This window comes from Suncus etruscus, chromosome 8, assembly GCF_024139225.1.
Source record: "Suncus etruscus isolate mSunEtr1 chromosome 8, mSunEtr1.pri.cur, whole genome shotgun sequence".
NCBI classification, from domain to species: Eukaryota; Metazoa; Chordata; class Mammalia; order Eulipotyphla; family Soricidae; genus Suncus; species Suncus etruscus.
This window is the reverse complement of record NC_064855.1, coordinates 43,573,199-43,598,980: the sequence shown is the minus strand read 5'-3', so window position 1 is coordinate 43,598,980 and position 25,782 is coordinate 43,573,199. Positions and strand designations below refer to the sequence as shown.

The following is a 25,782-nucleotide window of genomic DNA, read 5'->3' as shown; positions in this document are numbered from 1 at the left end:
GGGATGCCGAGATTTGAACCACCATCCTTCTGCATGCAAGGCAAATGCCCTACCTCCATGCTATCTCTCTGGCCTCTATCCATTCTTAAATCTCCAGTACCCACTATAACATTTAGCATAAAGTGTAGAAATGAATGAGTAAGTGAATGGATAGATACTACATAGTATACTGATATACTTCTGCAGCAAGGCAAACGCCCTACCTCCATGCCATCTCTCCGGTCCTCAGATGTGATATATTTAATTAAAAAATCCTTTCTAGCATTATGCTATACCCATCCATTTATATATGTTAACCTAATCTACATTAAGGGAGAGAATTTCCCCTGTTTTTGTTTTGTTTAGCTTTTTGGTGTGACACCTGTATATGCTCAGGGCTTACTCCTGCTTCTGGTCACTCCTGATGGTGCTCAACAAACCATAAAGGGTGCCAGGAGTCAACCCCAGGCAGACATAGGTAAAGCAAATGCCCTACCCATTCTACTATCCCTCTGGCCCCAGGACTTCCCCTATTTTCCAATAAGGAAACTGAATTTAGAAAATTACTTCTCAGTTATTACTTATTGGTCATGGGATAAAATGGACGAAATAGGTTGGCTTCTTTTTCAAGGTAACGTTAATTTACAAGACTGTTTATGTTTGCATACAGACTGTAAGTTTGCACACAATCTGGGTGTCCTATAGGACTTTTTATAGTGGATTAACATGGGTTCCCAGAAGAACCAGTAGAAAACCTTGAGGGAACAAGTTTTGAAGAATAATGATCACACCTGTTGGATTTACTCCTGTCACCAGTGACCCCACATAGTCATCTGTTACGGAAGAGAAACTGGAGGTGAACGATGAAGCAGTGATCTTTGGAAATCACTGACGTATAACTATTTGAGTATTTGATTGTGAGGGCATATCCTCTGAGGTAGAATAAACTCCAATGAGATGAACTAGTCTAAGTAATACCAACCTCAGGACAGTAGCAAACCATCATTGTGGCACATTCCCTTAATGGCATTGTCCTTCCATGGACTTTCTTCTTAAATATTTTGTATTTGCAGAAAAATCCATTTCTTTGTTTATTGACTAGAATTAGTATAGTATATCAGGATTCAGCCAATCGTCAACCTTTAATGAGCCTTATAAATTCATTGATATTTAGGCAAAAGAAACAAAGGAAATCAATTGAAAGAAATGATATAAGAAAATAAAAGCATAGCATTTTACAGTTAATGAATAGATGAAATGAAAACAAGAAGATGCAAATTTTAGCCAGAAGGGTTCTGTGGTCCAGTCATGCCAGTAATTAATTTATATAAAATTAAGGAATTTTAGAGATAAAAATAGTATATTTCATACATGAGAAATAAGGTTCCAAAATAGTTATTTCTCATCTCAAGAAGTTAATGATAAGCCCAGAATGAGGCAGCCCCAATCTATTGATTTCTTATTTATTATTCAACTTTTTAAAATTATCCTCAAAATATTGGCTCCATAGCAAATGCTTATAATATTTTTGTTTGTTTTTGGGTCACATTTGGCGACACTCAGGAGTAACTCCTGGCTCAGAAGTTGTTCCTGGCAGGCTCAGGGGATCATACAGGATGCCCGGATTTGATCCGGGGTCTTTCCTGTGTTGGCCCCGTGCAAGGCAAATGCCTTACTGCTGTGCTATTGCTCTGACCCAAATGCTTATAATTTCATTCAATAAATTATTTCACTGGGTGGGGAGTGGTGAACACTATATGTTAGAGGCAGTACTATGTAGGAAGTGGGATCTGAATCCTAAAGAGGATGGACAAGTACTGAAATGTTAAATGTTGAAGAGCATAGCTGTGCTGGAAGGACATGGGGATAGTGGGGATAGAATGGATTGAAGAGTTAAAGAGGAGAGGATTGAAGCAGGTAGACAAGTAGAGCACTTTTCTTGTATGCAGCAGGCCAAGTTTCAGCCCCAATGGTTTCCTGAGCTCACTAGGAATGATCTCAGAGCAGAGCCAGGAGTAAGCCCTGAGCACTCTTGGTTGTGGCCCAAAAATAAAAGCAAAGACAACAACAACAAAACAATGAAAAAGAAAAAGAGATGAAGAGGACATGCTTGAGGAGTCATTTGACTAGTTTGTACTATTTGAGCTGAGAAAGAAAAACCTACATTGAAAAGATAAGTTGGGGCCAGGCACAGAAAACTGCAAATTGATTCAGTCATTTTTTGTACTTCAAGTCATCTTGCCTGGCTAATGTTCCATACCCTACTTTCCAACCCATTTATTTCTCTTATACTAGCGTGATGGCCTTTTGCAGACATTGTTAGGGATCTCAGTCGTTTCACATGACTTCACATGTATAATGTTAACTGCATACTGGAAACTTTGCCTTCTATGTCGGAAGATCAAGACCTTAAAGTTCAAAAACTTGGATATTTCAATCATGCTTTTAAAAAAGATATCTGGGAAAATATTATCTCATTTTCTTAGAATTTCATGTTTTATCTGCGTTGTCTTCATTAAAAATTGTACAAAATCATCATTTCCTTGAGAAAACCATCCCATAAGTATGAAAAGTCTTTAAATAAGTAAGGTAAGGAAAACTAAATGGGTATTTAGAAACTATTTAGAACCAACTAGACTATTATGGCAATGAGGGACTGCATGGCCTAGAATTACTATTTTTTATTTTCATTATAGTTGGAAATTATTGTTTTAATATTTACTAACTTAATATACTTTATGTATTATCTTATTCAATTGCTGCACGTTTTTGAAGTAGATGCAGGAATTACTACCATTTTGTAGATGAGGCATAACTTATAGGAAACCTTGTTGACATATCAGTAGCCTTCCAGCACACCATCAATCAGTTCTGCAACTTTGTCATTGCTCGGTTGATTCTATAACAACAACTTAGACACTAAAATAGTTATTGGTCAAAAGCTCATGATTCAGAACACACGACCTTATTTTATCATCTATCTCATACCTTCAAGTGACCTTAGTTCTGCAATCAGCATTCATTGTTTATGTTTTTTATTTCCTTTGTTCGTTAATATTATTGCACATGTGGGTGAAATTATCTAATACTTGTCTTTTTTTCCTTCTAATTTACCATGCTTCACATAATCCCCTTGAGCTCTTTTCATTTTGCTTTCAGTTGCAAATATTCAATCTTTTTAATAGATAACTGGTATCCCATTATATAAATGTACCATCTTCTTTTTCTACTCTTTTATAGATGGACTTACATGCTTTTAGCTACTTTAAGTATGCTGCAATAAATATTAGAGTGCATATAACTTTCTGTGTTACCTATTTTCATATTCTTCTTAAAGACAAAGTAGAGTTGCTAGATTACATGGTCAAGAAGCTTTAGTTTCTTACCATTTTCCCAGATTGTTGCATTTGTTTCCATTTCTACAAGCTGCGCATGAGTTCTTTATTCTCTCCACCCATTCCAATATTTATGATTGCTGCTTTTGGTATAAGCCATTCTCACAGGTTTGAGGTAGTATCTCTATATAGATAAAATTTGCACTTTTCTGATGATTAATGATAATGAGCAAGTTTTTAAAAAATATTTGTCAGCTATACATATTCTTTAAAGAGTACTTATTCCACTCTCCAAATTGTTTACTTTTTTTTTTTTTTTTTTTTGGTTTTTGGGCCACACCCGGCGGTGCTCAGGGGTTACTCCTGGCTGTCTGCTCAGAAATAGCTCCTGGCAGGCACGGGGGACCATATGGGACACCGGGATTTGAACCAACCACCTTTGGTCCTGGATCGGCTGCTTGCAAGGCAAACACCGCTGTGCTATCTCTCCGGGCCTGAAATTGTTTACTTTTTAAGTTGTGCTTTTTATATACCCTGTATATTAATCTCTCACTAGGCGTATAGCAGAAAGTCACTTTTGAAAGGTATCAGTGTTCATAAAGAAAATAAAAACCTAAAATTTAAAGCCTGATTTCTGGCTTATTTCTTCCTACCACGTACCAACTGTCTGATTCTGGAAAAACACACATCATGCCTCTGGGGCTGAGTTTCCATATTTGTACAATCAAAATATCATTATAAGGTTGTTAGAATAATTAAGTGAGATTTTATATATATAAAGAACTTAAGCCCATGCCAAATACATTGCAAATGCTAAGTTTGTTTGCCATTATTTTTAGATACTTTGGGGTTACCCATTGCAAAGCAATTTCTGTTGAAGTAGCATTATATAAACCCACTAATAAATTATTAGTAAATAAAATGACAATAAATTGATAAAGTAATTCATGCTGTTAAGTTAATATTCTCCCAAGAAGGTGTTTTCAAAGATGAAAACAAAGATGAAAGTAAGACTGCATTTGTCTTACTTCAAAGAAACTAAGATGCAACCAAAAATGGAAAAAATTTCAGCTTATTTAGGAAGTTAGAGGAGTTATCTATTTGGATAGACTGTTAGTTCCACCTCAGCTACCTCTTTGTTAATCTTGTTTTATTTTTCTCCTTTTGTTTGTTTCTGCTGTATTATTCAGTGAGCCACTTTGAATTCTTTGGGAACAGTATGTGTTGTTAGTTCAAAAGCAGCAACCTCATATTACTATTTCGAAAAACACTCATTTTCCAAGGGTTATCCAGTAGTTAGAGGAGTGATGGACTCCTGGCATTTTATTTACTTGTGCTTAATCTTCTTCTGATATTTTTTTTACATATTTAACTCATCTTTTCTAATCAATACATGCATTTCTTATAATAAATGCCCTATGTCTTTCACAGGATAGCATTTACCTCTTATGTGAAATACATGTGAACATTTTTATTTGACAAAAAATGATTCTAAAGACAGTATAATACTTTTTTCTTTAATATATTTTAATAAAATCAAAGTTGGGGCCAGAGCAATGGCACAGCAGTAGGGCAATTGCCTTACATGCAGATGACCTAGGATGGACCCCGGTTCCATCCCCTGACATCCCACATGGTTCTCCAAGCCAGGAGGGATTTCTGAGTGTATAGCCAGGAGTAACCTGGGAGCGTCACTGGGTGTGGCCCCAAAACAAACAAACAAACAAATAGAATCAAAGTTGTTCATGATTGAAATTCAGTCATACAAAGTCCAATATCCATCCTTTTACCAGTATACATTTCCTTCACCAAAGTCCCCAGTTTCCAACCTGCCCCCTTACTGGTAACCTCTCTGGCAAACATCTCTCTCTCTCTCATTTTCCTTTTTTTTTTTTTCTTCCCTTTGAGACACTGTGGTTTGCACTATTATTACTTAAGGGTATCATGCATTTGACTTTACCTCCTTTCAATGTCCAGTTCTTGTCCAGAGTCTACTTTATTTGCTCACCCTTGAAGGCAGAACTCCATTTCTGGATCATTTTCTGTTTTCCACAAGAACAGAGGCCCCTTCGTTACAGGTCAGCCCCATGGTTTCAGTTGAAACTGTCCATGACTATCTGTGTCAAATATTGAAATGCCATGACGAGTTTATCCAGATCCGAGTCTGCCTCCTTGTCTTTATTCTCCTGGAGAATGGATGGGCTCTGATAATAGTGACACAGCATTTACATGACCAGGCTGTGTATGAGGTCAATGGAGGGTCACAGTTACTTTGTTTTTTCAGGACATTGGAGGTAAGTGATGATAGGTGGGGCTGAGTCCACATCTAGGCCATTCTCAGGATTCTTCTCAAGTATCAAGTAAGCAAGGGATACTGCTTATTTATTGGATATTTGGGTGTGGCCATAAAGTTAACATGAGTAAGATATAGTCCCTGATCTTAAGTGGCTCAAAACCTTGTCAGATAAAATGACAACTGTCAGTTATCTATCATCTAAGTGTCAGGTATTGTGCTGAGCATGAGCATGGTACTCATTTAATCAGATCATTTACTAGCCATCTTATCTTAGTTATCACAAAAGGCTTTTCTCTAAATTATTTTCCTTCTGTTTGTTTCTGAAAACAACCATTTAGACGTGGAGTAACAGATTGCTTCTCATTAACTGGCAATGCTGAAAATGTATATTCATTCTCAAAGAATTAAAAGTGGTCCACAAAAAGCATAGAGATAAGACCCACATACTTTCTCTTTTCATTTCCATAGAGAGAAAGGAAAATGAAATAAAAGATTAAGAGCCTGTGAGATGAAAACAAACGCAGAGAAACTGAGATTTGAGAAAAAAAATTTTTTCCTTTCATGCTCTGGACCACAGGAGACAAACTCCTCGACCACATTCCATTACAACTTATAGGCCTAGTCATTGGAAAAAAATTCCATTGTGGCCAATGGCAAACACCAAAGGGGAATTTATTAAGAGTGAGGGGCTGGAGCCATGGAGCAGAGGTAGGGTGTTTGCCTTACAAGTAGCTGACCCAGGATGGACCACCGTTCGATCCCCTGGTGTCCCATATGGTCCCCAAGCCAGGAGCAATTTCTGAGCGCATAGCCAGGAGTAACCGTCATCCGGTGTGGCACAAAATCCAAAAAAAAAAAAGAGACCAGGGAGAGTATGCAAAGTTTTGGTGCTTTGCATGTGGCCCCTGGGTTTGATTTCCCAGCATCCCATGCATTGTTCCACAACAATTTATTTTTAAACATTTTTGTTTGTTTATTTCTATTTGTTTTTTGGTTTAAGGGCCACTTTTGGTCGTGCACAGGGTTTAATCTTAGCACTGTGCTCAGAAATCACTCCTGACCTGGCAGGGCTTGGGGGACCATATGTAGTTCCAGGAATGGGACCAAATGAGGTTCCAGGGATGGTATCTGGGTCAGACATGTGCAAGGCAAGCACCCTACCCACTCCAAACCGAGAGAAACTTTTTGTGAATTAATGTTATCTAACCATTTCATAATGATCATGATTTTTTTTTTGTTTTTGGGCCACACCCAGTGACGCTCAGGGGTTACTCCTGGCTATGCGCTCAGAAATTGCTCCTGGCTTGGGAGACCATATGGGACACCAGGGGATTGAACCTCGGTCCTTCCTAGGCTAGCGTGTGCAAGACAGACAGACACCACTCCGGCCCCTGATTATGAATTATTTTTAAAAGATAGAAAGCCCACCAAAGATTTTTCCTGTGTCTTGCATAATTGGACATAGACTCTCCAATATTGTTTAACTAGGATATTATAAAGGTATTATTGAAAGCAGATCTGACTGGATCTAGTACCCATGTGACTAGTACTCCATTATGATGTCCCAGTTCTTTCTTAAATGTATTCTAGACATTTCAGTTTTGACCACTATAGAATAAGTGAACTACTGGGTATCAAAGAAACAGCATAGTGGGGAGGGTGCTTCCCTTGCATGCAGCTGACGAAGATTCAATTCCCAGCACTCCATATGGTTCCTTGAACTGTCAGGAATGATCCTTGAGCACAGAGCCAGGAGTAAGTCCTAAGCACTGCTAGTTAAGCACCTCCCCCCCAAAAAACAACAAAGAAACAAAAAAACCCACAAACAAATAGTAAGCTGCTCTTTTCCTTTTCAGGAAAGCAAAACATAATGATAGCTTGAAAGGTTCCTCATTAAATGATGTCAAAGGATTCTTATACACACTAGAGTAAAGGTTGTTTGTTGTAAGAATTTCTACCATTTCCTGGCTGAGTTATCAAATAGCTTTTTCAAATAGCTTTTCTTTTACGTCCAGTCTTTAAGAAAATTGAGTGAACAGAAGAGAGGACTTCTTTGAGGTCTGTCTTGGGTGTACCTGAATTCCCTTTTGGCCTGCCTGTCATTTCCATGTAAGGTTGTAAAGCCTCATGGGACCCTGCTAAGATTTTGTGAAAGAGAGTTTGAGTCAGGGTGGTGGGCAGAAAAGTGACTGAAACTCATGGTGGAAGTGATCAGCAGAGCAGAGGAAGGAAAGAGAGGCTGGGATGACAGGCCTGGTTCTGAGTGTGAATGGAGCTCAACGCCCTTGAAAGCAGGAAACTGCACAGGCCAAGACACTCAGAGAAAAGCTCTAATCTAAACAGAGGTAGCCTGGATGCTGGATCACCTCCACCATTGTCCTAGAAGTTGACCCAAACCTTCAGTCCCTGAAAAATCTTCTCCACTCCTCCCTCTCCCATCCAACAAGAAGAGATTTTCAGTCCAAGGCGTCACAAGGTCTCCACAGCACAAAAGAGTTACTCCTGCAGAACACCTCAGCCTGACCCTGTGATCCCCACCCTTCCCCATGGCCCCCAAAAGCCTGGCTCCTCTTCCTGAGTGGAGGGAGCAGGAACCCTTCTGTCTAAACACTCCTTCCAACTTGACGCCTTTTTCTGCCAGCATCCTCTCCTGCGTGGTTGTATTTGTTTTAAGAGAATGTGAGAGGAGGGGAAAAGAGAGTGTTTAAAGATTGCATGAATCTGATGGCTCCAACACACTATCACTGTTTTGACACAGTCCTCTCTGTAGCAGAGGAAAGTTTACATCGGGCCCTTTGACAGGATGACGGGCCTGGCTGGGGCACAGAGCTGGCTTGCCCTCTGGCTAGGTGCCAGCTGGTCATGTTTTTTCTTTTTTTTTTTTAAGACATTTGCTGCCTTGATTTGCTCTTTATTATTGCTCTGTCCCTTTGTTTGCTAAGTTGCAATGATTCAATATTCTTTACAAACAGATGTTAATCATACTTTGCACGTGCAGTCAAGTCCATTAAACAGATAAGCAAAGTCTATGCAAAGAAGTTCACGAGTTCACTGTCCACAAAAGGAAGAGGCAATTGTTCTGTCTTGAGATTTCACAGAGCTTTCTAGCTCCTCTCTCCCCCACCCCACACCCTTCATGAAATTTCCTTTCAAAGATACATTATTCATGTTGTATTTTATACTATATATTTGGCTCATTCTTAGGCAATGGTTAAGACTCAAATAGGCAGCAGTTAGACCTTGGAATGCCCAGTTTTTCATCTCTACACACTCACCTCCCACACATTTTTGAAGTCAGATATATTATACTAAATAATAAAGCAGTCACACTTATTTTCGTTTTGTTTTGTTTTGTTTTCATTTTGTTTTTTGGGTCATACCCGGCAGAGCTCAGGGGTTACTCCTGGCAGGCTCGGGGACCAAATGGGATGCCAGGATTCGAACCACTGACCTTCTGCAGGCAAGGCAAATGCCCTGCCTCCATGCTATCTCTTTGGTCCCAGCAGTCACACTTAATCCTAGAACAACCCAGGCACCATCAGGTAGATAAAATATCTTGTCAGAGAAAAAAAAATGACTCTGTGCATCTTGATTTTTTTTTAATTTGGTTGCAAAAATTTTTAATATATAAAATTTACCAGCCAATTGAAAATAAAGTATTTTTATAATTTTAACATCAAAACACTTCTATTTGTGAGGGAGAAACTTCATGGCAGTAAGACCTTATGTTTAATCCCCAGCACCACTAACACAAAAAGTAGCACCATATTATCCAAAATGCTGTCAGCTTTGTATTTATGCTAGTGTCAATTATTTCTTTGTTCCTTCTCCTTGTCCCTTATCAAAAGGCTGGATATTTTCTTTGTCTCCCCACCCCTATCTCCTGCTAATATTTCGTCCTCTTGGGCTCTGACATAGTTTCAATTTGATTTGTAGGAATGCCTAGGTTTTCCCCTCCAGTCACATGATAAAGCCAGATTTACCCTGTGAAGCAGTGGTAAATTTGGGGAGTCCTTCACGGACAGAATTCATCCCATTTGGTGGAAGGTTAGGAGGGTTTGGATTCCAATTGCTAAACCCATGCCTGATATTTTCTCTGTGAATCTGAGCAAGGTATTGATATTCCTGAGTCTCCATTTCCTTACTGGTTTAAAGAATTATGAAACAGGGATCAGCCTGGTTGCACACTGAATGGATGAGAATTGGGCCATAATTTGGGGGAATGGCTCCTTGTTTCACCCAAGCATCATTCACAACTGTTTTCTCTTCAGTCAGCCAAGAGAAAGAATTGAGAAGAGAGATTTTATAAGAAAGTCCAACTTAAATTGTTGATCCCAAGGAAAAACTCACCCACTCTTAAGATTCACACTATTAAGTAGACATTCTAAAATTGGGTGGTTATTAAACTTGCTATAAATCATTTATGAAGTGAGACTGCTATGTTGAGTAACTCTACAGTCTTGGGTAGTGCACACACTAAGCAGATGTGCAGTTTTGAGAAAGGTTTCATGAAGTGTTGAAACACTGCACCAGGTTCTGCCATGTTTCTCACATGTGAGTCACTTCACAAGAACTATAGACACTCCTCATCAGAGGCTAGAGCTCCCCTGGCTGGATTTTGTCTTCTGACTCTACCAGACGAAACAATCCATTTTCTGAGAAAAAGAAAGTGCTGGCCTGCATTTTAGGCAGGAGGAAGGATAAAAGAAAGGCAGGAGACTGGAAGAAAATGTGAAAATGAGAGTCGCTCAGACCCAGCACTTAGAAGAAGCACAAAACAGAAAAGAATGCCTTTGGGTAAACCTCATACTTTAGATTTCCTGTGTCAGATTGATAGATATTCAGGAACTGAATTCAGAATCGACCTGATGACATAGTGAGTTTTCATAGAAACTTTATTTTTGCAGATTGTGTATTATGCTCACAAAGTGCACACAGTACATTTTGGTTGTGTACAGTAAGTTTACCAAATTTGGAGAAGAAGCTAGGTAGTGTAGAAAGACTGTTAAACTCCTGTAAGCAGTTATGGAGTTCATGTACAGACTCTCTGAAAGGGCTTTCTTTCTAGTAATTAAGAAACAATGATATCTCACAAGTTCATATTATATATATCTGGCTATATATTATATTATCTGGTTACTACACAGATAGAATGTAGTGTGTGTTATAGAGGGTAAGTGCACATATTCTATCTAGATTGAGACAAAACTGAGTACAAATGTTGCCTCTGCTATTTACTAGCCATTTGGTTTTAGGTAATTTAACTTGTCCCTCCAATTGTCAATTCTCTATAATTAAATTTTGATCATATTGTGCAGATTGAGAGAATGTTTGAGAGTTATTTAAGATGGTGTCTAGCACTAAGCAATAAGTGTTCAGAATAATATTGCAAAGCATACATTACATATAATATTGCAAAGCATACATTATAGTTAAGCAGATTATAGCTATGGCAGGTTAACTTGCCTGATGGACACAGCAGTCCATATTGTCAGGATTACAGTTTTGACTCCAATATTAATTTCTTCTCTTTCTGTGGCCCCAGATTACTTTCACTCTTTTATTGCTCTCAGAGAAGCCCAGTATTGAAGGAGACAGGGTAAATCAATCATTACTGCAGGAAAATCAACTCCAAACATGTAGGTCAGTAATGCCATGGTGTTTTCTTCCCATTATGTGCTGAGCCAAGAAACCTGATCCCTGGCCCTGATCCCTGAGCCCCACAAATGGCTTGTGCTGGGAGGTGAACAGACGGCCAAGTCACAGGGAGGGTCCCTGTGCCATGTGTCTATTCCATTCATTCAATTGATTGGTATTGATTTCTCATCCAAAAGTAATTTGTTTCAACTCCAGTGCAATGGTCGGATGACATGGAGTACACTCTTACCCCAGAACTTCTTTTTCCCCCTCTCAGTGGTTATAAATACCCTCCATGCTATTGTACTTGGCATACTGGATACAAATGGAGACGGAATCCTAGGGCTCCTAAGGAAAGGGAGCCAGGCTTGCCGTAAGAAGACAGCGGTTAGTTTAAGGAGCTGAAGCTGATAACTGCGGCCTTGTCCAGAATAGTGCCTGGGAGCTTTCTTATCTCCCTGTGGCAGGAGGTGCTGGGAGCTTCCTGTGCGAAATCAGGAGCTAACTCCGTTTTCCTCTTGTTGTTCAGCTTCCTCCACCCTCAAGACGGTTCCCAGCACAGTGATTATCTTTGCATCTTCAAACATGGCACAATCTACTTCCTTAAGAGCTTGATGTATTCTTAAGGCGGAGGCAAATTCCCCTCCCCCAGATCCCTTTCCAAGTGCTGTTATGTTATGTAGTCGGCTCTGTAATGACATTCTATTTTTATGGTTCCAATTACAAAGAGGGAAAAATATCAGCCCCAGATTAGAATTGGTCCTTTTTTGTTGGAGGAATTCGTAGTAAATCTCGCCAGTCTCTTTCCTACCATGACTTGTGGCCTTGGAGTTATGGTGGGGGTGGGGGTGCAGGTGAGGACGTTGCGTTGTTGGGTTAGCAAAGGCAGACAGCCTCTTACGAACTCAGCTGGGCTTTGGGAAATGCCTAGTCTCACCTTTAACATAATTCTTTGCGTTTCCTAAACCCAAGAGTCTGAAATTAAGATCTTTGTCTAGGGCCTCCTTTATTATTTATTTTTTTCTTTCTTTGGAGGCAAAGGAAAATGAAACGAAAGGTTTCTTTTCTGTATGCGAACGGATTTTAGCAGTTTGATATAGCAATGCTAAGTGTGTGCATCTGTTATAGGTGGTAGAACATGGCTCATAACTCTAACTGTGTATAATAAGCACCATTATATGTGAAATAAATTGTACTAACCCTTGTACTGTGTGTGCAAGATAGAAGATGAGCAATGGTTGAAGATAAAGTGGTTAGAGTTTAAAAAAATCAGAATATCAGAATACTAATAACAGGGCAGAGTGGTCTGTGTAATTATTTCATTACGAAAATGTTCGAAGTAAAGGAGGAAATGAGTAATACTCTCTGATGCAATTTCCTCTACTTAAGACAAGGTAAAAATGCTCTTTAATTGATCCAATTATTATAAGGAATAGTCTATCATTTTTATAATATAACTGTAAAAGAAATGGACATTTAAAAATATTTGAGGAGGGGCCAGAGAGATAGCATGGGGGTAGGCATTTGCCTTGCATGCAGAAGGACGGTGGTTTGAATCCCAGCAACCCATATGGTCCCCCGATTCTGCCAGGAATGATTTCAGAGCATAGAGCCAGGAGAAACCTCTGAGCGCTGCAGGGTGTGACCCCCAAGAAAAAGTTTGAGGAGGGGACTGTAGAGATGTTACAGTAATAAGGTGCTTTCTATGCATGCACACACTAGAATTCTATCCCTGGCACTCCATATGGTCCCTCAAGCACTGGAAGGAGTGATCATTGTCCACAGAACTAGAAGTGAGCCCAGACACCACCAGATGTGGTCCCAAGCCAAAACAAAAATTTTACTTAAATGTTTTTATTTGAAAACATTTGGGAAAATCTGCTGTTTAGACCAGAAATAGGTAGCACCATGGAATTTTGCTAAATCCATTAGGTCTAATAATATTTTTATTATACATAGTAACTTCTACATTAACTATAATAACATTATTATATTAGAAAATGTATATTTAAAAAATGTAAGTCTAATTGACAGTGTCTAGGATTTGCTTTAAAGGCTTCATAACAAAGAAAAAGGAAAGAATAGATAAAAGAAATGTGGCAAAATCTCTTTGTTTGGGGGCCACACCAGCTACTGCTCAAGGCTTACTCTTTTTCTTTTCATTTAAAAAAAGTATAAGTGGGGCCTGGAGAGATAGCACAGCGGCGTTTGCCTTGCAAGCAGCCGATCCAGGATCAAAGGTGGTTGGTTCGAATCCCGGTGTCCCATATGGTCCCCCGTGCCTGCCAGGAGCTATTTCTGAGCAGACAGCCAGGAGTAACCCCTGAGCACCGCTGGGTGTGACCCAAAAACCAAAAAAAAAAAAAAAAAAAAAAAAAAGTATAAGTGTGATTTTATTTTACTTTCTTTTTTTCTTTATTTAAGCATCTTGATTACAAATATGATTGTGATTAGGTTTCAGTCATGTAAAGAACACGCCCTTCACCGGTGCAACATTCCCACCACCAATGTCCCGAATCTCCCTCCATCTCACCCCACTCCACCTGTACTCTAGACAGGCTTTCCAGTTCCCTCATTCGTTCACATGATTATGGTAGTTCTCAGTCTAGTTATTTCTATAACTGCACTCACCACTCTTTGTGGTGAGCTTCATGAAGTGAGCTGGAAGTTCCAACCTTCCTCTCATTGTCTCAGGATTGTTGCAAAAATGACTTTTTTTTTCTTTCTTTCTTTTTTTTTTTCTTTTTTTTTTTTTTTTTTTTTTTTTGTGGTTTTTGGGTCACACCTGGCAGTGCTCAGGGGTTATTCCTGGCTCCAGGCTCAGAAATTGCTCCTGGCAGGCACGGGGGACCATATGGGACGCCGGGATTTGAACCGATGACCTCTTGCATGAAAGGCAAACGCCTTACCTCCATGCTATCTCTCTGGCCCTGACTTTTATTTTTCTTAAAACCCATAGATGAGTGAGACTATTCTGCATCTCTCTCTCTCTCTCTCTCTCTCTCTCTCTCTCTCTCTCTCTCTCTCTCTCTCTCTCTCTCTCTCTCTCTCTCTCCCTCCCTCTGACTTATTTCACTCAGCATGATAGATTCCATGTACATCCATGTATAGGAAAATTTCATGACTTCATCTCTCCTGATGGCTGCATAATATTCCATTGTGTATATGTACCACAGTTTCTTTAGCCATTCATCTGTTGAAGGGCATCTTGGTTGTTTCCAGAGCCTGGCTATTGTGAATAGTGCTGCAATAAATATAGGTGTGAGAAAGGGGTATTGTATTCTTGTGCTCCTAGGATATATCCCTAGGAGTGGAATAGCTGGGTTGAATGGGAGCTCAATTTCCAGTTTTTGGAGGAATCTCCATATCGATTTCCATAGAGGTTGGACTAGACAGCATTCCCACCAGCACTGGATAAGAGTTCCTTTCTCTCCACATCCCCGCCAGCACTGAGTGTTCTCATTCTTTGTGATGTGTGCCAATCTCTGGAGTGTGAGGTGGTATCTCGTAGTTGTTTTGATTTGCATCTCCCTGATGATCAGTGATGAGGAGCATTTTTTCATGTGCCTTTTGGCCATTTGTATTTCTTTTTTTATCAAAGTGTCTGTTCATTTCTTCTCCCCATTTTCTGACGGGATTAGATGTTTTTTTCTTGCAAATTTCTATCAGTGCCCTGTATATTTTGGATATTAGCCCCTTATCTGATGGGTATTTGGTGAATAGTTTCTCCCACTTGGTGGGTGGCTCTTGTATCCTGGGCACTATTTCTTTTGAGGTGCAGAAGCTTCTCAGCTTAATGTATTCCCATCTGTTTATCTCTGCTTCCACTTGTTTGGAAAGTGCAGTTTCCTCCTTGAAGATGCCTTTAGTCTCAATATCATGGAGTGTTTTACATACATGTTGTTCTATATACCTTATGGTATCAGGTCTGATATCAAGGTCTTTAATCCATTTGGATTTTACCTTCGTACGTGATGTTAACTGGGGGTCTAAGTTCAATTTTTTGCAAGTGGCTAACCAGTTCTGCCAGCACCACTTGTTGAAGAGGTTTTCCCTGCTCCACTTAGGATTTCTTGCTCCTTTGTCAAAGATTAGGTGATTGTATGTCTGGGGAACATTGTCTGAGAACTCAAGCCTATTCCACTGATCTGAGGGTCTGTCTTTATTCCAATATCATACTGTTTTGATAACTATTGCTTTGTAGTACAATTTAAAGTTGGGGAAAGTAATGCCTCCCATTTTCCTTTTCCCTGGGAGTGCTTTAGCTATTCGAGGGTGTTTATTGTTTCAGATGAACTTCATAATTGTTTGATCCACTTCTTTGAAGAATGTCATCTTTAGAGGGATCTTGGCGCTACACTCTTGAATCATTCCCGGTGGTGGTTGTGGGACCATGGGGTGCCAGGGATTGAACCCAGGTCAACTGCCTTCAAGATGAGCATCCTATTTGCTACCTACTTGGCTCATGAAATGTGGCAAAACCTTGATAAAATTTGGGGAGATGGGTTACATGGGGATTTGTGATAGTATTTTGACTGATCAGTATGTGTAAAATAACAATTAAAATAAATGCAAGCTAGAAACAAGATGTCTTTGACTTATGCCTTTCTATATGATTACAAATGTTTGAGGAAGATCAACAATAAATTAGATTACTGCCTAACAATGAGGGCAGTGAGCCTCAGAAGCATTACAGGGAAGCTTAGAAGCAGTATGTGATGTTGGGGAGTGGTGCTTAACAGAGCAACATACTTCTATCCAGTGGTTGAATATTCTGAAATCTTTTCTCAACTCAAAGAACAGAGTGGAATCCTTAAAATTTATTTCTATCATATTCTCCTCTCTGGCTTTTAATTTTTTTCTCATTTTATTTATCTTTTCACTTTCATCAGAAGTCACAACTGCTCTTGACTACTTAGGAAACAATCTTTGGAAATAGGACTTTAAAATTCCTTCTGGTTTCAAAATCTCTATCTGCTCCAAATTTGTACTAACTAGAGTTCAGCAAACTTTCTGTTCACCACAAATTACCAGATGGTGAGAGTACAGAATGTTCCTTGATACAAGTCATGGTGAAAATAGCTACTTCCCGCACATAAGGTGCTTTCTCTGTTGATGGGGAGGTTGGAGTTAACCAATTCTAAAAAGAAGATGGAAAAGAAAAGCTTCATTGCTGAAGGCCAGCAGGTAGTGGAGAGCTGGTCAGAAGTGCTATCAGAGATATGAAAACTTGGGGAGCCCATAGATATTTGTCTGAGGCCCCTGAAAAATATCTTTATATATTTGTTTCATGTCCCAAATAAATCCACATATCAAAAGTTTTTTTTATTGTTGTTAAAGGAATCAGAATCCATTTTACAATTAGCAAGAAAAGCAAATGTCATGGTCTGTGGTGAGCAGCTGAATGATAGGCATGTGTCAAGTATGCTCAAGTTATTTCACTGCCTGATTGGACAAAGTTATAAAACATAAGTTCCAGTACAATTCAGGTGCACTAGCACCATGCTTGATGGGCAGTTCTGATATTGGAAGTCATGAGGGATTGTAGAAGCAGTAAACAAAATGAGATGCTCAAAGAAGGCTCAGAAACAGTAAGGATTTCATCAGAAGTAGATGTATGGGAGAAAAGACAAGGCTAATACCTTGTGACACAGTAGAAGCATTCCTTACTTTTCTATGCTTTCTTTAGCTTACAAAGCCTCTTTAATTAAATCAAGCCATTAATGCTTGTCCTGTGAGATTCACCAGGAAGGTACCCACAGCTATGAGAAGTCAGGGTGGGACTAGGATTGACTTCCTCTGACTCCTGGTCCAGTTCTCTTTGAACTACCTGTTTAGCTAGAAAAAGGATTTCCGTAGGTGTAAGGTTAAAACAGTAGGTAGGGAATGGACTATACATGGCCTTGACTGTCAGAGACTTGCTCTGCAGACACATGAGGGAATAAAAAGAATGCCACACAGAATGAGAATTTCATAGCATTGATCTCGGCGTGGTTATGAGGGTGTTGGAGTGGGAAAGTCAACTGGCATCAAGACCAGAGTCAGAGTGGACCTAACTGTTCTTTCTTCTCACTGAGTTATTTTTCTTTTATGTATAAACTACACATAGACTATAGTTAGAATAGTACAAAATAAATCAATATTCACAGCAATAATGGATGTCAGAAACCTATTACATGAAAATATAAATCAACTGATGACAGCAAGTTAGAGAAAACAAGCCAGCTTCCAGGTGTTAGATTTAAAAATCTTTCCTTAAGATGATATTCTCCTAGCAAGTTTAAGTAATAAGAGAGACTTTGTGATTTATTTTTTTTTTAGAAATAAGACAGAACTTAAGATAGCTCCTTAATTTTATAATTGAACACTTACAGCCTGAGAAGTTAAAGGACTTGCCACGATATCCACAAACTTGAAAGGAAATTGAATGGATTTTATAACTGGTTTTTGGTGGGTGTTTCCATGTGCACCTAATTAACCCTGGAAAAATGTTTGCTGGAAAATGGAATATTCCAATTAAAAGCCATTTTATAGATATGAAATGTTATTGCTTCCTTGAGATTTCCATTTATGATCATAATTTCAAATTTTTATATTTACAAATTTTCCCTACTAGGAACTAGTTAAATTCTAGATGCTAAGTTTTCTAATTTATATATTTTTATTTAATGTTGAATATTGAACCAGGAAAAATATATAGAGATATACTTGTATGTTATTTTTCTCAAATAAAGCAAATATATTTGCTATTTTTATGTAAAGATAGTTATCAGGGAGAAGTCTAAGATTTAAATAAACATGTGATTTTTTTGTCATCTCAGTAGTTAACCATTAATTTCTATTCCATCTATCATCATGCTCTGCACCATGCTACAGAACAATTTTGTGAAGCTTTATTCTTTCTTTCTTTTTTGTATATATATAGGCATTACTCTTGTTCCAAGAATGAAGAGTCCTTCATTGTGGATCCTAACAACAACATAGGAAACAGAATTGAGAGTATCACTCAGCGTGTCGCAATAATAGAAGGAAAGAATAAGGTATTGTTTATAAAAAAAAAGCATTGGAATATTTATTTAAAAAATACACCCTCAGTTTCAGTTATGAATTTATCGGAACCAGAAGTAATTCAGATGCTCAGACAAAAACTCAGTGAGAAGAGAGAAATACGTCTACATGGAGAGATACATGCTAGCAACTGCTATTTTCTCCAACTGGTCACCAATTCCAAAGCAATATAAGCATTCATACCTAAGGGAAGAGCTGCCTCTTAAACAGCTAACCAGTCACTTAAGTGTCCCTGGCCCAGATGCTTACAGAATCTGCTACGAATTATGACTAAATTTGAGTCTCTGCAGAAAATCTGAGCCTCATAAATGATCGGGAGATTCTAGCATATAGCTAGGATTGGGAATCATTAAATTAGTTCTTGATAAGCAAATAGAAGAACAAAATAAGGCTAATATGGAACATGTTCATTTCACAGATTACCTCTTTATTCTGTTATGCAAAAGTTAAGTCTGACTAAATTGTAACCTACAAGCACACACATTTCCTGACCTTACAAGTGCTCAGCAATTCTCTTTTCTGCTGTTTTTGCACCATTTCTATCTATCTCACATCCATAGAGCCTCAGTATCAGTTTCTTTGTAAAACAGGCCTCTCTCAATGCCTTGACTTTATGATTATTTTTCTATTGAATGAATGAAAAAATACATTAAAAAACCCTGTTAATGGGACTGGAGAAATAGTACAGCAGGTAGAGCTCTTGCCTTGCTTGAAGCCAACCCAGGCCCTGTCACCCCATGTGATCCCTGAGTCAGGAGTAGGCCCTGAGTCAGGAGTAAGCCCTGAGCATAATCAGGGGTGACCCTTAAGCAAACAAAACATTTGTTGTTCTCAAACAAGGGTTCATGATGCTTTAAAAAGAAGAAACTGGGCCAATGCATTAGTTGGTAGGTAGGGCATTTGCTTTGCATGCGGCCAACTCAGGTTCATCTCCAGCATTCTATGTGGTCCCCTTAATCTGCCAGGAGTAATTTTTTGAGTGCAGAGCCAAGTGTACCTGAGCACCTCCAGGTGTGGCCCAAAAATGCAAAAAATAAATGAAACCTAAAATTAAAAGAAGAAATTCAGGGCTGGAGTGAAATTACAGTGGTTAAGGTACTTGCTTTGCAATTCTCAGCATTTCATATGGAGGGAATGCAGAATCAGGAGTAACTGCTGAGCACCACAAGGTGTGACTTTACCCCAAAAGATGAAACTCAAATAGCCCCTAACAAAAGGTATGTTGTGCATATGCACCTTGATTTGGGATAGTTTGTTAAAATAAATGTCACTGTCTGCTTTAATATGGCTATGCTTCTGTGAGTTATTTATTCAGCTATATTCTTTGTATTTGAAGGCAACAAAGCATTTAATGTTCTTACATGTCGGATTTAACAATAATTATAACAATAAATAACATCTGTATTCTTTATTATATAAAATTATTTTTTGATATATATTTGCTATATTTGCTAATGCCAATAGTCATTGGCAGAACAAAGTAGTTACTCTTTTTCTTTCTTTTTTTTTTTTTTTGATTAAAAGCTGCTTAAGGGATCAGAGCGATAGCACAATGGTAGGGCATTTGCCTTACACACAGCTGACCCAGAATGGACCCCGGTTTGAACCCCGCATCCCATATGGTCCCCAAGCCAGGAGTGATTTCTGAGCAAGCCAGGAGTAATCCCTGAGCATCATTAGGTGTGGCCCAAAAACCAAAAATTAAAAAAAATAAAGCTGTCCAAATCCCGGGTACTTATATTATCCAACCTGTAGCCAGGAGTCCTGGGGCTTCATTCCACCACTTTACATAGGAACATGCTCACCAACTTGCCTCTAGATTTTCTTTTCCAGGAATTAGAGCTGCTGATAATTGATTACTTTGTTTACCCATTGTTATAAGTGACTGTCATACTTATTCCAAATTGAAATTTATACCTGTCTCATTTTATATTACTGGATGGAGAGATCTATAAAGAAATATCAGTGAAGATAGATTAGATGGTAGGTTATATATCCTATAATTAGCCATAGTTTCAATAGACTAGGTAAATAATTTTATGTTCTACGTTTAGGATAATTTACTGCTTTTAATTTTTAGCATCTGTGGATATGTCCTTTCCTATGTGTGAAAAAATATCACCTTCATATGACAATGACAAATGAAAATTGTTCTAATCCAGAATTGTTATCCCTGTTTTTCTCTTCCAACGGTAACTGCTCTTATGTTCTGTACCTCCTCAAAAGTAAATTAAAGCCTCATCTCACACCAAGATGATCCTTTTACCTCTAGTAACGTATAGTCTCCATTGCTCGGTGGGACAGACATAGAACTGAGTCACCTGATAGATTTCAGAGATTTCCCCTTTTCCTTTCTTTATTTTCATTTAGTTGCTTAAATCAAGGAAGGGTGTAGAGGACAATCAAATCCAGTTTCCTTATTGGCAAGTGTAGTGCTAGAATTGTGAAGTGAGTCATCAATTAGAGTTTCAAATGTGTAGTTTTGATATTGTTTCAAAGGGGTTGAGTTGCCAGACAATTGGGTTTACAAATGTGAAGTAGGAAGTAAAAGTCGCTCGGTGCTAGGAAAGGAAAAAAAAAAACCACGGAAATACATATTACTACATTGATTCTGTGAAGTTGTAAGATTGGCCAGTTTAATATTTTAGCAATATTTTTATTCACGTTACCTTAGGGGTATATTGAGAAATCCAGACACTAAATGATGAATAATCAGATCCATGGCAGAAGCATTAATGCCTAATTCCAGAAATATCTTTTGTATCTGTGTTCTCACATACACCCCACTTATTTTTCTAATTAAGTTCTGCCTTCCCATTACTTAGCTCAAAACTACCATGTGGTGTTAATTGCAAGCACTTCCATGGTCCTTCGATATCTATTCTTATTCTTAGAAAATATTTACTAGGAAACTATATTTTTTTAAACCCTGAGATTAAATTTATTGTTCCATATATAGATTTGTTTCAAACTAATGCTGGAAATCAGGCTCAATTACACATATCCCATCCATTTATTCCATGGGTTTCTAACTTCATTGTAATAGCGAATTACTAATTCTTAGCAAAAGGGAAGGAAGGAAGGTGTGAATAATCTCCATGCTTACAGAACCTGATGATAATTTTTATCATTGTTCAGAAGTCAGGCAAAAGAACACTAAATAGAATTTAGGATTGGTTTCTAATAGCCTAATCTTGAGATCCCTGCAGCAGGCACCCCCAAAGAAAGGGTTTCAAACTAAAAATAATTGTGGCAAATGAAAATTAGTTCTAGAACTAAAGCAAACATACACTCTTGAGAATTTCCTTTTAGTTGTTATATCTTGATTATAATTTGAAACATATGTTAAAACTCAAACTCTTGGCACCTTCTCTTTTAAAGTATTAAATTGATATCTGGCACTCCAACCGCTATGGTACCTTCAATTATTTCCCCAGAAACAATAGCATTTTGCCACGAGTACAAGGGAGCAGATTTTTTTCTTTAACCAAAAAAATGACTCTATGTAAGAAAGTGCCCCTGTACAGCCAGGTAACATGCACTTACAACTTAATAGTTACACTCCTAGTGGTCCTATCAAAATGTACAAGTCAGTTGTCAAATATATTTTTTATGAAAACACATGTCTAATTTTAAAATTATATTTTTTAAAAAGGAGGGAGATACTCTAGAAATCTGATAATAGGATATGTTACCTCAATTTTACATTTTCTTTCATTATAAAATTTTCTTAGTTTATTTGGTTTGGAGGCCACACCCAGTGGTACTCAGGCCTTACTCCCATGTCTGTGCTCAGGAATCACTCCTGGCATGCTTGGAGCACTTTGTACTGTGTTGGGAAGTGAATCCAAGTTAGCTGCATGCGAGACAAGCACTTTGCCCACTATACTATCTTTCTAGCTCAATTATAACTTTTCATCATATTGTTTTCAAATTGCACTCTCTGTGGACAATTAGTAGCTAGTATAAATCAAAGAAGAGTCTTTAGGAGTTCTGTACATTGCAACATTTAGTAAAGAATAAGTAGGATGTTTTGTTGTTGTTGTTTTGGGAGGGTTGGCCATACTGAGTGGCACTCAGAGCTTACTCCTAACTCTGCACTCAAGAATTATATTTGGTAGACTTGGGACCATATAGGATACCAGGGATTGAAACCTGGATTGACCACATGCAAGATAAGCACCTTATCCACTGCTATCACTCTAAACCAAAAAACGTACTCGTAAGGTAAATCCTATTGATAGAGTAGACAAAACTCTAGCAGTAGTAAAGTTATGCTCTAGTTAAATCTGTGCTAATCAATACAGTTTGATACAACGCAGCTTTATGTAGAGATTAAGAGCATAAATACTGAGATCAGGCAAACCTGGGCTAAATTTCTGCCCACATCTTGTACTGTATAGCTTTGGGCCAGTCACTTATTTTTATCACCTTCATTACCTACTCTGTCAAAGACAGTTCCCTCCCTATCTCACCAGAGCATGAGGAAAATAAAATAATATTGTGTATGGCACACAGAAAGGGCTATAGAAATTACCAAGAAACAAATAACTAATATAAACTCCTACTGATGTAGTTTTCTAGTTCAGTTCTTTTTTTTAAGTTTTTATTGAGATCAATGTGAATTTCAAGTTGTATTTCAGGCACATAGAGACAGTGAATTAAGGTCATTCCCACCACCAGTGTTGACCTCCCTCCACCATAGTTCAAAGCATGCATCTTATACCTCCAGCCTTAGCTTCCTGGACTACTAGTGTAACAGGTCCATTTTGTGTATAGCTTGTTATAGTTTGGGTCTCTTTATTCTATTGTCATTGACTTTAGTTTGGTTATTTAGGACTGACCTCTTTTTTTTTTTTTTTTTTTTTTGTATTTTTGGGCCACACCCGTTTGATGCTCAGGGGTTACTCCTGGCTAAGCGCTCAGAAATTGCCCCTAGCTTGGGGGGACCATATGGGACGCCGGCGGATCGAACAACGGTTCTTCCTTGGCTAGCGCTTGCAAGGCAGACACCTTACCTCTAGCGCCACCTCTCCAGCCCCTGTCTGACCATTTTTTATTTCCATTCAATACTCCTGAGACTGCTTGACCCCTGGGTCCCATCCACTGTTTTTTCTTTCTAGTTCAGTATTAATAAAAACTTTGGAGAGATGATTTCTGGGGGAGACTTGATAATGGGTAAGGTATCACAAGAGGGGTCTTTCAGACAAAATACTAGTGACATCCAAGAGCATTTAGTTATCATGACTTTGGTTTATTTTAGTTTCAAGTACCTCAGTTTCATAGTATACAAAACCTCTAGATATCTGTTTATGTGAGTTTCATCAAAAGGCTCCAGTCACTCTTACAGGTGATCAGTATCCCTCTGAACTGGTTTTTTCCTTGCTGTGAAAACCAATTGTATTATCAGTTGTTTTGATGTCTATAAATAAAAAAATTATTTTTTGCTTTTTGGGCCACACCCAGCTGTGCTCAGGGGTTACTCTTGACTCTGAGCTCAGAAATTGCTCCTGGTAGATTCAGGGAACCATTTTGAATGCTGAAGATCAAACCAGGGTCCATCCCTGGTAGGCCGAGTTCAAGGCAAACACCCTACCACAGTGCTATCACTCCAGCCCCAAAATCAAAATAATTTTAATAGGAAGCCAAAACCAACTTTCAGATTTCAGTTACTAGTGTCTATAATTTTCACCCTTATCAATCCAAGTAGAAAGGTGTTTTTAACTTATTTCTTGATAAATAATAAATCCAAGGTTCTAATTAAGGTGGGGCATATTGAGGGGGTTAATGAGATGGGGGAAGCAAGGTTCCAATAATAGAACATTTGGTTCTAGGAAACACAATATTTGCCTGCATGTATGAGACCCTGAGTTTGATCTTTGGCACCACAAAGATAAAGTAAAACAATAAAATAAAATAAAACAGGCCTGGGGGATTGAATCAATAGCTCTGTGGGTAGAATGTTTGCTTTGGGGGGGCCGGAGAGATAGCATGGAGGTAAGGCATTTGCCTTTCATGCAGGAGGTCATCAGTTCGAATACCGGCGCCCCATATGGTCCTCTGTGCCTGCCAGGAGCAATTTCTGAGCCTGGAGCCAGAAATAACCCCTGAGCACTGCCGGGTGTGACCCAAAAACCACAAAAAAAAAAAAAAAAAAAAAAAAAAAAGAATGTTTGCTTTGCACATGGCCGACCCAAGTTCACTCCTCAGCATTCCATATGGTCCCCTGAGTCTGCCAGAAGAGATTCTGAGCACAGAGCCAATATTAATCCCTGAGTGCCACCAGTTGTAGCCCCAAAACAAAAACATAGACAAAAATACTAAAACAAAACAGGCCTTGACTGTAATTCAGTGGTAGAGTCCTTACATTTGTAAAACCCTGGGTTCAGTCCCCTAAACCACACACACACACACACACACACACACACACACACACACACACACACATGATAGATAGATAGATAGATAGATAGATAGATAGATAGATAGATAGATAGATAGATAGATAGATAGATAGATGATAAATTAGTTTCTAGGAAGCCCACTTGGATCTAACTTCATTTTTAAAAAGCAGTGTATGAGCTGAGAGGTGAAGTGTGAGCAAAAGTCTGTTAGATCTGAGCTGTGCTTTGATCCTGAACCCATTGCTTCCAAATCACCTTAGTCCAAGTTTGCTAAGACCAAATGAAGGTATCAGTCTTAATCAGGCATCTCTAGTGTTTCTTCTAGTGCCTCCAGATAATCCTTTATTTATTTATTTATTTATTTATTTATTTATTTATTTATTTATTTATTTATTTATTTATTTATTTATTTATGGTTTTTGGGTCACACCCGGCAGTGCTCAGAGGTTATTCCTGGCTTCACGCTCAGAAATTGCTCCTGGCAGGCACGGGGGACCATATGGGACGCTGGGATTCGAACTGATGACCTCCTGCATGAAAGGCAAACACCTTACCTCCATGCTATCTCTCCGGCCCCTTTGTTTTTTATTAACATAGTTACAAGTTTCTAATTCTACCATGTTCTTCCTTTATGCATAATCAGAATATACCACATTTTAAAAGGAAATGGCTCCCCAGATTTTTATAAGAAGAAATGGCTGAAACTGGGAAAGGGACAGCTGAGATCTTTTTTTTCTTGTCCTTTTCTGCTTGTTATTTGCCTTCATATGACCATTTCTCTGCGAAAGAGGATAATGTACATTGGATTATTGGCTGGGAAATTATGTTCTCTCACCTTTAAACAGCAAGCATATGTTATATTTATATCTGCCTCTCATAACATCTGGAAAATGCCTTAGTTAACAAAGAAGGACTGCAACATTGAGTGGAAGTGGAAAATGCCACATATTGCAGAGACTTCCATTACAAATAATTTTAGGGTAGATAGAATTCAACAGAGCCAAAAAACAAAAGAAAAAAAGTTATAGAGCAGTGGTTTTCAACCACCAGTCCCCAGAAATTT

The 25,782-nt window shown here is 38.4% G+C and overlaps 1 protein-coding gene across 1 annotated transcript in view; it reads left to right on the top strand.

The window, feature by feature from the left end:
- FLT1 (fms related receptor tyrosine kinase 1) overlaps positions 1-25,782 on the top strand; it is a 207,377-nt gene that overhangs the window by 58,409 nt on the left and 123,186 nt on the right. Inside the window, exon 10 of the mRNA XM_049778458.1 lies at positions 18,173-18,287. Within this exon, the coding sequence (XP_049634415.1) occupies positions 18,173-18,287 (115 nt within the window). The remainder of the gene's footprint in view (positions 1-18,172; positions 18,288-25,782) is intronic.